The sequence below is a fragment of the Pan paniscus genome, chromosome 19 (genome assembly GCF_029289425.2).
Source record: "Pan paniscus chromosome 19, NHGRI_mPanPan1-v2.0_pri, whole genome shotgun sequence".
NCBI classification, from domain to species: Eukaryota; Metazoa; Chordata; class Mammalia; order Primates; family Hominidae; genus Pan; species Pan paniscus.
Genome location: NC_073268.2, coordinates 21,867,602 through 21,884,557, shown reverse-complemented (window position 1 = coordinate 21,884,557; position 16,956 = coordinate 21,867,602). Strand labels below are relative to the sequence as shown.

At 43.6% G+C, this 16,956-nt stretch overlaps 1 protein-coding gene across 51 annotated transcripts in view; it reads right to left on the bottom strand.

The window, feature by feature from the left end:
- BRCA1 (BRCA1 DNA repair associated) overlaps positions 1-16,956 on the bottom strand; it is a 91,641-nt gene that overhangs the window by 72,881 nt on the left and 1,804 nt on the right. For all 51 annotated transcript variants that reach the window (XM_055100850.3, XM_057300188.2, XM_063598593.1 and 48 more), the window contains 1 exon segment: positions 8,983-9,036. In XM_055100850.3, coding sequence (XP_054956825.2) covers positions 8,983-9,036 — 54 coding nt within the window.

The following is a 16,956-nucleotide window of genomic DNA, read 5'->3' as shown; positions in this document are numbered from 1 at the left end:
ACATGCATATGGCTTACTGTTATGATCACATAAAACTTAATAAAAGTTAATATGGCATATTTAATGATATATTCATAATTATTTCATGCTGCATAATCAAATATAAACGGTAAGTAGTTCATGTAAGATGCTTATAATTAGTTTAAAATCTCAACACCTCACCACAAAGCTATAGTAATCAAGAAAGTGTGGTAATAGCATAAGAATAGACACATACATCAATAAAATGGAATTGAGAGTACAGAAATAAACTCATACATACATCTGTGATCAAGTGATTTTCAACAATAATAAATACCAAGACGATTTTTTTTTTTTTTTTTTTTTTTTTGAGACGGAGTCTCGCTCTGTCTCCCAGGCTGGAGTGCAGTGGCACGATCTCGGCTCACTGCAAGCTCCACCTCCTGGGTTCACGCCATTCTCCTGCCTCAGCCTCCCGAGCAGCTGGGACTACAGGCGCCCAGCACCATGCCCGGCTAATTTTTTTATTTTTAGTAGAGACGGGGTTTCACCATGTTAGCCAGGTTGGTCTCCATCTCCTGACCTCGTGATCTGCCCGCCTCTGCCTCCCAAAGTGCTGGGATTACAGGCGTGAGCCACCATGCCTGGCTGACAATTTTTATTTTCTTAATTTTTTTTTTTTTTTTTTTTTTGAGACAGACTCACTCTATCACCCAGGCTGGAGGGTAGTGACACAATCTCGGCTCACTACAACCTCCACCTCCTAGGCTCAAGCAATTCTCGTGCCTCAGCCTCCCGAGTAGCTGGGATTACAGACATGCACCACCATATCCAGCTAATTTTTTGTATTTTTAGTTTCACCATGTTGGTGAGGCTAGTCTTGAACTCCTGGCCTCAAATTGATCCATCTGCCTTGGCCTTCCAGAGTGCTGGGATTACAGGCATGAGCCACCGTGCCCAGGCCAAAGATGATTAAATGGGAAAATAATACTTTTTGTGTTTTTAACAAACAGTGTTGAGACAAAAGTATAACCACATGTAAAAGAATGAAATTATACTCCTATCTCACACCAAATAACAAAAGTTAACTCAAAGTGGATCATAGACCAGAAGTAGAGAGAGCAATGGTGATGATAATTAAAAGCAGTGATTCACTCATACAACCAATATTTACTATGTCTAGTACTATTCTAGATGGAGGGGATTCGATAGAAAAGCAAAATAAGATCCTGCAAAATAAAACATAAAGGACATAATATACTGGTGAAGGGGGTGACTAGGTAGGGAGTAAACAGCAGACACTGACAATGAAGAGACCCAGGAAAGAAAAGATTAAGGGGCTTAAAAAAAAAGTCACTAGGGCTGTGCACGGTGGCCCACACCTGTAATCCCAGCACTTTGGGGGGTGGGTGAATCACTTGAGGCCAGGAGTTCAAGACCAGCCTGGCCAACATGGTGAAACCCTGTCTCTACTAAATATTCAAAAATTAGCTGGGTGTGGTGGTGGTGCACTGTAGTCCCAGTTACTCAGGAGGCTGAGGCATGAGAATGAGTTGAACCTGTGAGGCGGGGGTTACAGTGAGCCAATATTGCACCATTGTATTCCAGCCTGGGCAACAGAGTGAGATTGTGCCAAAAAAAAAAAAAAAGGCATTGAGAATTGTGAGAAAAGACACTTAGAGAATATTTTTTTACTAGCCAGGTAATTTAACATTTATTACCCTCTCTTGGCCGGGTGCAGTGGCTCATGTCTGCAATCCCAGGAGGCCGAGGCAGGCAGATCACTTGAGGCCTGGAGTTTGAGACCAGCCTGGCTAACATGGTGAAACCCTGTCTCTACTAAAAATACAACAAAATTAGCCAGGCGTGGTGGGCACACGCCTGAGTCCCAGCTACTTGGGAGGCTGAGGCATGAGAATCACTGGAACCCAGGATGGCAGAGGTTGCAATGAGCTGAGAGAGTGCCACTGCACTCCACCCTGGGCAACAGAGGAAGACTCTGTCTCAAAAAAAAAAAAAAAAAAAAAAAAAAAAAGGCCAGGCGCGGTGGCTCACACCTGTAATCCCAACACTTTGGGAGAGGTCAGGAGTTCGAGACCAGCCTGATCAACACGGAGAAACCCTGTCTCTACTAAAAATACAAAAATTAGCCGGGCATGGTGGCATGTGCCTGTAATCCTGGCTACTCAGGAGGCTGAGGCAGGAGAATCTCTTGAACCCGGGAGGCGGAGGTTGCAGTAAACTGAGATCGCGCCATTGCACTCCAGCCTGGGCAACAAGAGCGAAACTCCATCTCAAAAACAAAACAAAACAAAACAAAACAAAAAAACCCCAACTATATCTATATCTCTATCTATCTACCTACCTATCTATCTGTCTACAGTCTTGAACTCCCGACCTCAAGTGATCGCCTGCTTCAGCCTCCTAAAGTGCTGGGATTACAGGTGTGAGCCATTGCGCTGGGCTACTTTCTATCTTTATTTTTGTACAGATGTGGTTTCACTATATTGCCCAGTCTGGTCTCGAACTCCTGACCTCAAGTGATCCTCCTGCCTTGGCATCCCAACGTGCTGGGATTACAGGCATGAACCATCAAGCCTGGCCTTATCTTCATTTTTATAGAGTAGAGGCTTGTCCCAGATCACACAGTAATTAAGCAATGAAGGTTATATTGGATCCAGAATTGGATTGTAGCAAAGCCCACAATCTTCCTTTTTTCTTTTTTGACATGGAAACTAAGTCTGGAGAGAGGCACCCACAATATTCCTACCAGAGAAAGTGAATGTAGGTAGGTAAGGTCAAGGAGACTTGGGTCCTTCTTCGCCGATATAGATGCTTCAAGTACCATATTGCACTCAACAAAACAATGACTCTATAGTTTGGAAGATGAGGCTGTCAAAAAGCTACCTCCACTGTACATAAGTACCTTTAAAACTCAGAATAGAGGCTCCCACTCCTTCAGAATCTACAAATACTACATATACTCTAGTATAATGGATCAAGGAGGCATCAAGCATTACTCCAGCAAATAGTACAATTGAACAATTCAGAGCAGGGGTAGGGAGGAAATTCCCTTATGATAGTACTGCAGAATATAGTACAGTAGAGTGACAAGCTAAGCTGTCTCGTGCTGTAGTCTATACAATTATATAAATAATTCAGTGGAACTAGATACGCAAAAATCAACCAAGATAAGGATTCGAATCTTTTTTTTTTTTTTTAGATGGAGTCTCGCTTTGTCTCTCAGGCTGGAGTGCAGTGGCACAATCTCTGCTCACTGCAAGCTCTGCCTCCTGGGTTCACGCCATTCTCCTGCCTCAGCCTCCTGAGTAGCTGGGACTACAGGCGCCCGCTACCACGCCTGGCTAACCTTTTGTAATTTTAGTAGAGGCGGGGTTTCACCATGTTAGCCAGGATGGTCTCGATCTCCTGACCTCGTGATGCGCCCATCTCAGCCTCCCAAAGTGCTGGGATTACAGGCGTGAGCCACCGCACCCGGCCTCGAATCTTTCTTTATGCTAGAAAAAGAATACATGTATAAAGGTTGTTAACTAAACTTAAAAGAAAATGAACTTGTATATGACTTGAAAAGACTGAGCTAACTAAAATACTGGCCAGGCATGATGACTCACACCTGTAATCCTAGCACTTTGGGATGCCGAGGTGGGCAGACGGGTTAAGCCCAAAGTTCAAGACCAGCCTGGGAAACATGGCGAAACCCCGTCTCTACAGAAAACACAAAATTTAGCTGGATATGGTGGTGTGCACTTACAGTCCCAGCTACTTGGGAGACTGAGGTGATAGGATCGCTTGAGCCTAGGAGGTCAAGGCTACAGTAAGCCTCATGATCGCACCACTGTACTCCAGCTTGGACAACAGAGTAAGACCCTGTCTCAAAAAAAAAAAAAAAAAGTAGCTGTTGAAAAATTTAAGTTACATGTATTGCTCACATTCTATCTCTTTGAACAATGTGGTTCTAGATTTTCAAAAAAATATTACAGGCTGGGTGCAGTGGCTCATGCCTATAATCCCACCATTTTGGGAGGTGGAGGTGGGCGGATCACTTGAGGTCAGCTCAAGACCAGCTTGGTCAACATGGTGAAACATGGTCTCTACTAAAATAAAAGGCTGGGCGTGGTGGCTAATGGCTGTAATCTCAACACTTTGGGAGGCTGAGGTGGGCGGATCACCTGAGGTCAGGAGTTCGAGATCAGCCTTGTCAACATGGTGAAACCCTGTCTCTACTAAAAATACAAAAATTAGCCATGCATGGTGGTGCACACCTGTAATCCCAGCTACTTGGGAGGCTGAGGCAGGAGAATCACTTGAACCAGGGAGGCAGAGGCTGCAGTGAGCCGAGATTGTACCACTGCACTCCAGCCTGGGCAACAGAACAAGACTCCATCTCAAAAAAAAAAAAAAAAGTATTACACATTGCATTTTTTTGTTTGGAAAGTTCAAACTAATGCATGACTGCCTTAAGAAATATTTTCTAGATTGGTATTATTATCTTTTTTTGTAGGCTTCATAAAAGATTTCAGAACTGGCTGGGCAAGGTGGCTCATGCCTGTAATCCTGGCACTGTGGGAGGCCAAGGCGAGCAGATCACCTGAGGTCAGGAGTTTTGGACCAGCCTGGCCAACATAGTGAAACCCCATCTCTACTAAAAATACAAAAATTAGCCAGGTGTGGTGGCACATGCCTGTAGTCCCAGCTACTCGGGAGGCTGAGGCAGGAGATTTGCTTGAACCCAGGAGATGGAGGTGGCAGTGAGCTGAGATCATGCCACTGCACTCCAGTCTAGGCAAGACAGTGAGACTCCGTCTCAAAACAAAACAAAAAAAAACAGCTGGGCGCGGTGGCTCACACTTGTAATCCCAGAACTTTGGGAGGCCAAGGCGGGCGGATCACGAGGTCAGGAGATCGAGACCATCCTGGCTAACACGGTGAAACCCTTTCTCTACTAAAAATACAAAAAAATTAGCTGGGCATGGTGGCAGGCATCTGTAGTCCCAGCTACTTGGGAGGCTGAGGCAGGAGAATGGTGTGAACCCGGGAGGTGGAGCTTGCAGTGAGCTGAGACTGCACCACCGCACTCCAGCCTGGGCGACAGAGCGAGACTCCGTCTCAAAACAAAACAAACAAAAACAAACAAACAAACAAAAACAAAAAAAAGATTTCAGAACTTTAGGCTTGCTTGGGTCAATAAAGTTGTTTTATTTTTAGCAATTAGAGTTTATCCGTAGAAAATACAATTAATACAATAAAAGCATGGGGGTATCGCTCCCAGGCTCCCAGCTTTCTCATCATATAGATCAAAGTGTTATTCAGATTATATTGATACTACAGAAGAGATTTCATGAAAAAGTCGATCTATCACATGGGCATTATACTGGACTTTTTTTTTTTTTGAGACGGAATCTTGTTCTGTCGCCCAGGCTAGAGTACAGTGGCACGATCTCAACTCACTGCAGCCTCTGCCTCCTGGGTTCAAGAGGTTCCTCTGCCTCAGCCTCCCGAGTAGCTGGGACTACAGGCATGTGCCCCCATACCCAGCTAATTTTTGTATTTTTAGTAGAGATGGGGTTACCATATTGGCCAGGCTGGTCTCGAACTCCTGACCTCGTGATCCGCCCACCTTGGCCTCCCAAAGTGCTGGGATTACAGGCGTGAGCCACCACACCCGGCTTTGGACTTTTAATTCTAATATAACATTCAAAACACAATTTAAAATATGGCTGGCCCATCTCTACAAGAAACTTAAAAATTAGCTGGGCAAATGCCATGTACCTGTAGTCCTAGCTACTTGAGGGGCTGAGATGAGAGATTGCTTGAACCCAGATTGCAAGGTAAAAGTGAACTATGATCACACCACTGAACTCCAGCCTGCGTGTCAGAGGGAGACACTGTCTCAAAGAAACAAACAAAAATATATATGTATCACACACACACACATATATAACATATTTATATGTATACACACACACATATCTTTATGACTGGTTCTTTCCTGACTATCACAATCTTCATCAGTAGGGGTTTCAAGCTTCTCACTCTTCTCCAGTTGCCAACTCTAATCCTCTCAATCTCAACAGCTGTTTTTTGTTTTTTTTTTTTTGAGACAGTTTTCACTCTTGTCGCCCAGGCTGGAGTGCAATGGCGCAATCTCGGCTCACTGCAACCTCCGCCTCCCAGGTTCAAGTGATTCTCCTGCCTCAGCCTCCCAAGTAACTGGGATTACAGGCATGCGCCTCCACGCCCGTCTAATTTTGTATTTTTAGTAGAGATGGGGTTTCTCTATGTTGGTCAGGCTGGTCTTGAACTCCTGACCTCAGGTGATCCATCTGCCTTGGGCTCCAAAAGTGCTAGGATTAGAGGCGAGAGCCACCGTGCCCGGCCTCAATAGCTGTCTTTACCTCCAACTTCACTGGGCTCAAAGCACCTCAGCATCTTCCTGTAGAATGACTCTCCTTTTCCTTCATTACTGTTTATGAGTAATAATCAACTCTTTCTTACATCCTTTTTCTATTTCCAATCCCTTCTGCCTCCTCTTGGACCTTCTCTTTCTTGCAAATGGCTTCCCATCTTTGAGGGCTTCTTCCTTTTCTAACACAACTCCTATACACATATGCAAAGTTAGCTTATTTTTCCTGGATGTATTTTCTTTTCTTTTCTTTTTTTTCAGACAGAGTCTCACTCTGTTGTCAGGCTGGAGTGCATTGGCATGATCTCGGCTCAGGGCAACCTCTGCCTCCCAGGTTCAAGTGATACCCCTGCCGCAGCCTACCAAGTAGCTGGGACTACAGGTGCGTGCCACCATGCCAGGCTAGTTTTTTGTGTGTTTTAGTAGAGACGGTGTTTCGCCATTTTGGCCAGGATGGTCTTAATTTCCTGACCTCGTGATCCGCCCACCTCGACCTCCCAAAGTGCTGGTATTACAGGCGTGAGCCACCGCGCCCGTCCTCTATTTTCTTTTATTTGTACATTTGCTCGTATTATTATCTCTGCCTATAAGCCTATAATTTCCTTCTTCCACAAGTTCTCGAAGCAACTATGTTCATAACTTAATCTCTCTTTTTTTGTTAAGAGACAGGGTCAGCCAGGCGCGGTGGCTTACACCTGTAATCCCAACACTTTTTAAGGCCAAGGTAGCTGAGGTCAGGAGTTTGAGAGCATGCTGGCCAACATGATGAAAACCCTGTCTCGACTAAAAATACAAAAATTAGCTGGGTGTGGTGGCAGATGCCTGTAATCCCAGCTACTCAAGAGGCTGAGGCAGGAGAATCGCTCGAACCCAGGAGGTGGAGGTTGCAGTGAGCCGAGATCACACCACTGCACTCCAGCCTGGGCAATAGAGTGAAACACCATCTCAAAAAAAAAAAAAAGACAGGGTCTCACTCTGTCATCTAGGCTGGAGTGCAGTGGTGTGATCATAGCTCACTATAGCTTCGAACTCCTGGCCTTAAGTGATCTTCTTGCCGTGGCCTCCCAAAGTGCTGGGGTTATGGGCAGGAGCTATCACACTGGGCCCTTGAGTCCCTGTAATAGTATAGTATGTTCAGCATTTGTTACTCAGGCTGACAAGAAAACATACAGTTCATTCCAGAAAGATTCTCATCCAGATAAATTGAAAGCCCCAGGGCTTTAAAGGTTAATCTTTAGCTATCTGTAGTAAATACTGGGACTTTTTTTTTTTTTTTTTGAGTCTCCCTCTTGTCACCCAGGCTGGAATGCAGTGGCATGATCTTAGCTCACTCAGATGAAAATTATGGACTATCTTCCCAGAAAAATGTACATGGCCATAGTTTTGAATACAATTTAAATATAATTCTAGGAAATTCATAAAGACTATTCATAAACCCCAAGTTAAGAACTCTGGAATTTAAAAATTCCTCAAAGGATACATAAGAAATTGATCATTGTGGTTGTCTGGGGAGGGAACAGGGAGGCAGGGGTTGTAGGGTAAGAGGGAAGTATACTTTGCATCATATACCTTTTTGTGCTAATAAAGTTTTTACCAAGTATATAGTTTGTACCTGGTACCAGGTTATGTACCAGGTACATAAATACTTAAAAACAAATTAGTTGACATTTAAGGTAAGACATGAGCCATAGCTTAACATAAAGAAAAGGAGAAAGCCCACTTGTTCTACTAAATTACCTACTCTACTTTTTCTGAAATTCTTTTATTAAGAAACAAACATTTTCATTTCAAAGGGCAAGATCATCAAATACGTAAATATAACTTGAATCACTGCTATAAATGAATTTTGGCCTAAATAGAAACCGGTATCAGGTCCTTTCCTGTCTTCACAATGATTACAAAGCAGGCAAACACTGACCCTTAGAAGGGGGAATGCATAAGGATATGCAGAAATGAACAGAAAGGAGAAACTGGGAAGGCTCAAACACAATGTGCTTATTTCACAACTGCTTGCAGTTTGCTTTCACTGATGGACACAAAAAATACAAAACACTGTTCAAAATGATGTTACATCCTAATAGATAATATATGTCAGTCGGGTGTGGTGGCTCACGCCTGTAATCCCAGAACTTTGGGAGGCCGAGGCAGGTGGATCACAAGGTCAGGAGTTCGAGACCAGCCTGGCCAATATGGTGAAACCTTATCTCTACTAAAAGTACAAAAATTAGCCAAGCATGGTGGCAGGTGCCTGTAGTCCCAGCTACCTGGGAGGCTGAGGTAGAAGAATCGCTTGAACTCGGGGGGCGGAGGTTGCAGTGAGCCAAGATCGTGCCACTGCACTCCAGCCTGGGCGACAGAGCGAGACTTTGTCTCAAAAAAAAAAAAAAAGATAATATATGTCAAAACTTTACCAGGAACTATGATTACAACCAACTTTTGATAACTATATACTCTCTGAGAAAGAATGAAATGGAGTTGGATTTTTCGTTCTCACTTAATTGAAGAAAGTAAAGCTTCTATAAAGTTAGGTGTTTCCTGGGTTATGAAGGACAAAAACAAAAGCTAATAATGGAGCCACATAACACATTCAAACTTACTTGCAAAATATGTGGTCACACTTTGTGGAGACAGGTTCCTTGATCAACTCCAGACTAGCAGGGTAGAGGGGGGGAGAAAAAGAAAATAAATGAGGCTCAATAATTTATTTAAAAATAAAGCTATTCTTAGTGAATAAGTTCAACTTTGAGCTGTTATTACTGAGTCAACATAAGGCCTCAAGTTCATTCAATATTTATTAAATGTCTGCTGTGTCAGGAACTAAGAATACAGCAGAGAATACGATCCTTACCTTCAGTGAGCTTTCAGATATCAAAACAGAATTATATTGATCCCTTCAAAACTCTATACTATCATCAGCATTTAAAAGATTAGTTGATAATAGTTCGTACGAATTCATTTCCAGTGATATATTTTTCTGCACTATCACTGTGGGTGCACATCTCATATCTTTAAGCTCCATAAAGACAAAATTTTCTGCTTATATTTCTTTTGAATTCCTTCCTGGCACTTTTTTTTTGTTTACTGTAAATGCCTTTTTAACTTAATATGGAAAATTTCAAGTATTTCAAAATTTCAAGTAAATAAAATAATAAAATGAACTATATGGACCATCACCCTGGTCCAACAACCATCAACTCATGGCCAAGCTGTTTCACCCATATCCACCCCTACCCCAGATTATTTTAATTATTATTACTTTTAAGATAAGGTCACACTCTGTCACCTAGGCTGGAGTGCAGTGGTGCAAACATACCTCACTGCAGCCTTGAACTCCTGGGCTCAAGCAATCCTCCCAGCACGGGGTTTACAGGCATGAGCCAACTACACCCAAACCCAAGTGTCTTCTTTTTTTTGAGACCGGGTTTTGCTTTTGTAGCCCAGACTGGCATGCAATGGTGCGATCTCGGCTCACTGCAACCTCTGCCTCCCAAGTTCAAGTGATTCTCCTGCCTCAGCCTCCCAAGTAGTTGGAACTACAGGCGTGCGCCACCACGCCCGGCTAATTTTTCGTATTTTTAGTAGAGATGGGGTTTCACCATGTTGGCCGGCTGGTCTTGAACTCCTGACCTCAGGTGATCCGCCTGCCTTGGCCTCCCAAAGTGCTGGGATTACAGGTGTGAGCCACCATGCCCAGCCCCAAGTGTCTTCTGATCTATAGGTGTCCCTTACTTTTTCTCCCTTGTCATTTATTTTTAAAATTAGGTCATTTGACCTGTGGAGTTTCCCCCATTCTGGATTTTGCTGATTGTATAACCCTATGGTGAGGTTTAACTTGTTCCTCTAGCCTTATTTCCTATAAACTAGACTTACAGGCTTAATCACATTCAGGTTCAACTTTCTGGCAAGAACACTTTACAGATGGTACTGTGTACTCTTATTAGATCACTTCAGAAGAGGCATGATGTTTGGTTTGTGATTACTTTGTAAAAACAGTGTAATAAGTACTCACTAAAGGAAATTTAGAAAATGATAAGCTTAAGGCCGGGCATGGTGCCTCATGCCTGTAATCCTAGCACTTTGGGAGGCTGAGGTGGGTGGATCACCTGAGCTCAGGAGTTCCAGATCATCCTGGACAATATGGTGAAACCCTGTCTACGCTAAAAATACAAAAATTAGCCGGGCGTGGTGGCGCATGCCTGTGGTCTCAGTTACTTTGGAGACTAAGGTAGAAGAATCACTTGAATCCTGGAGGTGGAGGTTGCAGAGTGAGCCAATATCGCGCCACTGGACTCCAGCCTAGGTGACAGAGGAAGACTCTGTCTCAAAAAAAAAGAAAATAAGGCCAGACACGGGGGCTCATGCTTGTAATCCCAGCACTTGGGAGGCCGAGGCAGGCAGATCATGAGGTCAGGATTTCGAGACCAGCCTGGCCAACACAGTGAAACGCTGTCTCTACTAAAAATACAAAAACTAACTGGGCATGGTGGCAGGCGCCTGTAATCCCAGCTACTTGGGAGGCTAAGGCAGGAGAATCGCTTGAACCGGGGAAGTGCACGTTGCAGTGAGCCAAGATCGCGCCACTGTACTCCAACCTGGGCGACAGAGCTGGACTCCATCTCAAAATAATAACAATAATAAGCTTAAAAATAAAAACTTTAGAAAATACGTCACCCAAGTTCCCATCCCTACCTGTCTATCCACAAAACCAAGGCATTCCTGAGATTAGTTCATTTATTATACTAATATAACAAGTGTTTATTAAGTATCTACTACTATATTCAAGTACTATTCTAGGAGATAGAAATGTAGCAGTTTACAAAATAAAGCCTGCTCTCATAGAGCTCATATTCTAGTGTGGTAGACAGTTGATACGGAATTAAAGAATACATGGGAATAAGTGCATTAAAGAGAAAAATTAAGCAGGGTAAGGGGAAACAGGTAGTTCAATATCTATGTGGGGGTGAGATGTACATGGGGGGAGTCAGGAAAGGTTTCACTGAGGTGAGACTAGAGGATAGCTTAATAATGTAAAGAAACACACTATGCAACAATTAGGGGAAGAGCATTCCAGGAAAGAGGGAGCAGAGAAGGCAAACCCTGAGCAGGACCATGCCTGTGTATGCAGGACATCAGATAGGTCAAGGTGCTAAAATGTAATAATCCAGGAGGATATTGTAGGGAAAGACCATGAGAGAGGTAGCTGGTAACTTCTGGTAGGAACCTACAGGCTATTTTAAATCTTTAGCTTTATTCTGGTCTTTTTAATTTTCTTTTTTTTTTTTCAGACAGAGTCTCGTTCTGTCGCCCAGGCTGGAGTGCAGTGGCACGATCTCGGCTCTCTGTAACCTCCGCCTCCTGAATTCAAGTGATTCTCCTGCCTCAGCCTCCCAAGTAGCTGGGACTAAAGGCATGCACCACCATGCCTTGGCCTCCCAAAGTACTGGGATTACAGGAGTGAGCCACCATGCCAGCCATCTTTTTAATTTTTAATGTTAATTAATTTTTGTAGAGACAGGATCTCACTATGTTGCCCATGCTGGTCTTGAATGCCTGGCATCAAGCAATCTTCCTGCTTCGGCCTCCCAAAGTGCTGGGATTACAGGTGTGAGCTACTATACCCGGCCTTTAGCTTTCTTCTGAATGTGAACCTTTTTTTTTTTTTGGAGATGGAGTCTCACTCACTCTGCTGCTCAGGCTGGAGTGCAGTGGTGTGGTCTTGGCTCACTGCAACCTCTGCCTCTCAGATTGAAGTGATTCTTGTGCCTCAGCCTTCCAAGTAGCTGGGACTACAGGCGCGTGCTGCCACACCCGGCTAATTTCTTTGTATTTTTGGTAGGGAAGGGGTTTCACCATATTGCCCAGGCTGGTCTTGAAGTCCTGACCTCAAGTGATCCACCTGCCTCGACCGGGATTACAGGCGTGAGCCACTACACTTAGCTCTAAATGTGAATTTTTGAAACGGATTTTTTGGATAAAGTCCAGGCAAGATATCAAAGAACGACTAACCTGGCAGTGTGACAAGAATGTGGTTCTTTTCATTAAATATTTAACTTTTTAGAAAAGGATTACAAGGGCCAGGTGCGGTGGCTCACGCTGTAATCCCAGCATTTTGGGAGGCCAAGGCGGGCCAGCCCGGGTGACAGAGAATCCATCTCAAAAAAAGAAAAAAAAAAGAAAAGGATCACAAGAAAAGCTTGTGGACAGTAACCTTATTGTGAAGGGTTGTAATACAACTCTTGTAATCATGGGGTTTTTGACATAGCACAGGGCAGTGAAAAGAAAAACAATGAACTAAGTCAGGAGGCTGGGTTTCTACTACCAGTTGTGTATATAAGCAGAGCCACCTTGGGCTAACCATTCTACCTGAACCTGTTTCCTTCTCTTGCCATTCACCCTGCCAGACTCCTTGGGCTATTGCAAGAATAAAATTAAATGCTACTTGGGAAAATGCTTCACAACCTGAGATGACTTGGGAAAAATGCTTCACAACCTGAGATAACTTGTACCAACATTGGTATTATTACTGGGACCAAACGTGACTTTAAAAAGAAAAACAACCTTGACAAAGAAAACTCTGATTGGTTACTAAATCCCTATTTCTGAGATAAGCTACATTTCAAAGAAATTCTCCGTAAAAGAAAAATTGGATTCAGTTATCATACCAGATGGCTTTCATTCTCACCACTGACTCAATTCTGAAACAATTATATTTCAGTATGGTAATTATAATCTAAACTATATAAACACACTGTAAACACAAACTTTGAACAGATGAAAACTCCAATATGTAAAAAGGTAATGAATGTTGAAGGAAGACTGTGAAAAGGGAAAAGAAAAAAAATTAAAATGTTCCCCTTCTAGGTCCTGATGAGAGTAAATGTTTACTATAAAAATGATTCAAATATTTTAAACACTTTTCAAACCAGGCAATATTTTAGGCCTACTGTATATTTGCATTTTGAGCTTCCAATATGGATAAGTGACTGGAAAAAGCAGCTAGGTTTAGGCTGAAAAACAACAACCCACCGGGGAACACATTTTAGCAAATTCTTCTGAAAGTCAAAAATGTTATAGTCATAGGTAAAAAGTTACAAAGAACTACCAATTGTCAGAAATAGCTGCCAATATTGACTTAGAAGACAGCAGAAGGAATTTTAGTACAAGAAACCTAAAACAGGCTGAAAACCTTACCTACCCTATAGCTACCACAAATAACACTGTTTCCAGTCATGATCATTCCTGATCACATATTAAGACATAACTGCAAATTGTGCTATACTGTACTATATTAAAAGGAAGTGAAATATGATCCCTATCCTAGAACTTTCCATACAAATGAATGTAAAACACCATAAAAATTAATCTTAAGGCCGGGCGCGGTGCCTCACGCCTGTAATCCCAGCACTTTGGGAGGCCGGGGTGGGCGGATCACGAGGTCAGGAGGTGGAGACCATCCTGGCTAACACGGTGAAACCCCGTCTCTACTAAAAATACAAAAAATTAGCCGGGCGCGGTGGTGGACGCCTGTAGTCCCAGCTACTTGGGAGGCCGAGGCAGGAGAATGGCGTGAACCCGGGAGGTGGAGCTTGCAGTGAGCCGAGATCGCGCCACTGCACTCCAGCCTGGGTGAAAGAGCGAGACTCTGTCTCAAAAACAAAACAAACAAAAATTAATCTTAAGCCAGGCGCAGTGGCTCACGCCAGCACTTTGGAAGGCCGAGGCGGGTGGATCACGAGATCAGGACTTCAAGACCAGCCTGACCAACGTGATGAAACCCTATCTCTACTAAAAATACAAAATTAGCCGGCCACGGTGGCGTGCGCCTATAATCCCAGCTACTCAGGAGGCTGAGGCAGGAGAAGCGCTTGAACTTGAACCTGGCAGGCGGAGGTTGCAGTGAGCCAAGATGGCGCCACTGCACTCCAGCCTGGGCGACAGAGCCAGACTCCATCCCCCCCACCCCCCCCAAAAAAAAGGTCCAGGCCGGGCGCAGTGGCTCAGGACTGTAATCCCAGCACTTTGGAAGGCTGAGGCGGGTGTATCACAAGGTCAGGAGATCGAGACCATCTTGGCTAACATGGTGAAACCCCGTCTCTACTAAAAATACAAAAAATTAGCCGGGCATAGTGGTGGGCGTCTGTAGTCCCAGCTACTCGGGAGGCTGAGGCAGGAGAATGGCCTGAACCCGGGAGGCGGAGCTGGCAGTGAGCCAAGATCGCGCCACTGCACTCCAGCCTAGGCAGCAGAGCGAGACTGTGTCTCAAAAAAACAAAACAAAACAAAACAAAAAGTCTGGGAGCGGTGGCTCACGCCTGTAATCCCAGCACTTTGGGAGGCCGAGGCAGGAGGATCACCTGAGGTCAGGAGTTCGAGACCAACCTGACCAACATGGAGAAACCCTGTCTCTACTAAAAATACAAAATTAGCTGGTGTGATGGCACATGCCTGCAATCCCAGCTACTCCGGAGGCTGAGGCAGCAGAATTGCTTGAACCCGGGAGGTGGAGGTTGTGGTGAGCCGAGATTGTGCCACTGCACTCCAGCCTGGGCAACAAGAGCGAAAGTCTGTCTCAAAAAAAAAAAAAAAAAAAAAGAAAGAAATTAATCTAACAGGAAACAGAAAAAAGCAATGAAAAGCTAGAAAACATAATAGTTGACTGAAAATAACAATTTAGCATTTTCATTCTTACATCTTTAATTTTTATGTATCTGAGTTTTTAATTGATGGTTTAATTTGCCAGAATGAGAAAGAACATCCTATTTTTATGACTCTCTCCCATGGAAATGAAACATAAATGTATCCAAATGCCACACTATTGAGGATTTTCCTGATCACTGATTGTCATGAGTAAGTTTTGTGCTTTTTCAAAAGCAGTTTTTTCCTACAATGTCATTTCCTGCTTCTCTGGCTCTGATTTTCAATAAATTGATAAATTGTGAATCTTGTTTTCCTCTTATTTTTGTTTAGCTATAATGTTGAAGGGCAAGGGAGAGGATGGTTATTTATAAATCTTGTATCGCTCTGAAAACACAACATACATTTTCCTTAATCTGATTAACTTGACTTCAAATATGAAAAACAACTTTCATAAAGCCCAAAAGAATTTACCCTTTTTTATTGTGGGTAAGAGGCAATGGTACAACTTTTCAACTTATTTTTTGAATGTTACTCACTACTAACCATCACCATATTTAAAAAAATTAAAGAACTAATTTAGTTTAGTTTATTATTTATTTGACAAATGTTTATTGAGTGGCAACTAGGTCCCAAGTACCGTTCTAACTACTGAACATACAGATGTACGTAAACAAAACAAAAATCTCTCCCATCCTGGAGTTTACATTCTGTGGGACTAGAGATAAAAAATGGATACATTACATAGAATGTCAGCTAGTAATCAGTGTTATGGAGAAGCAGCAGGAATAGAAGATAAAGTGTGTGCTGGGGGTGTGGTAATTTTAAATAGGGGTGTCTGGAAATGAAAAGGTGGTATTTCAATCAAGATTTTTAGACCATGGCTGGGTGCAATGGCTCAGGCCTGTAATCCCAGCACCTTGAGAGGCCAAGGGAGGGTAGATCACTTGAGGTCAGGAGTTTGAGACCAGCATGGCCAACATAGCAAAACCCTATCTCTACAAAAGAAAAATACAAAAATGGCCGGACGCAGTGGCTTATGCCTGTAATCCCAGCACTTTGGGAGGCCCAGACGGGTGGATCACAAGGTCAGGAGATCAAGACTATCCTGGCTAACACGGTGAAATCCCGCCTCTACTAAAAAAAAAAAAAAAATACAAAAAATTAGCCAGGCGTGGTAGTGGGTGCTTGTAGTCCCAGCTATTCAGGAGGCTCAGGCAGAAGAATGGCATGAACCCGGGAGGCAGAGTTTGCAGTGAGCTGAGATCGCGCCACTGCACTCCAGCCTGGGCAACAGAGCAAGACTCCATCTCAAAAAAAGAAAAAAAAAATACAAAAATTAGCTGGGCATGGTGGTGCACACCTATCGTCCCTGCTACTCTGGAGGCTGAGGTGGGAGGATTGCTTGAGCCTGACGAGGTTGAGGCTGCAGTGAGCTGTGACAGCACCACTGCACTCCAGCCTCTCGACAGAGATCCTATATAAAAAAAAAACCTCTGCATTTCATTGTATGTAAATAAGTATGTAATTTCATTGTATGTACACAGCCAGTTTCAAACAAAGGTTCTTCCAAATACCTATCCTCTCAATGACACGGATCATCCATGTTTTTTTTTTCTTTTGAGATGGAGTTTAGCTCTGTCGCTGGAGTTCAGTGGTGCCATATTGGCTCACAGCAACATCCGCCTCCTGGTTCAAGTGATTCTCCTGCCTCAGCCTCCTGAGTAGCTGGGATTACAGGCACATGCCACTATGCCCAGCTAATTTTTGTATTTTTAGTGGAGAGGGGGTTTCACCATGTTGGCCAGGATGGTCTCCATCTCCTGACCTCGTGATCCTACCACCTTGGCCTCCCAAAGTGCTGGGATTACAGGCGTAAGCCACCGCCCTCGGCTTCATCCATGATTTTATTTTGCCATTTCAAGTGATGGAGCTTG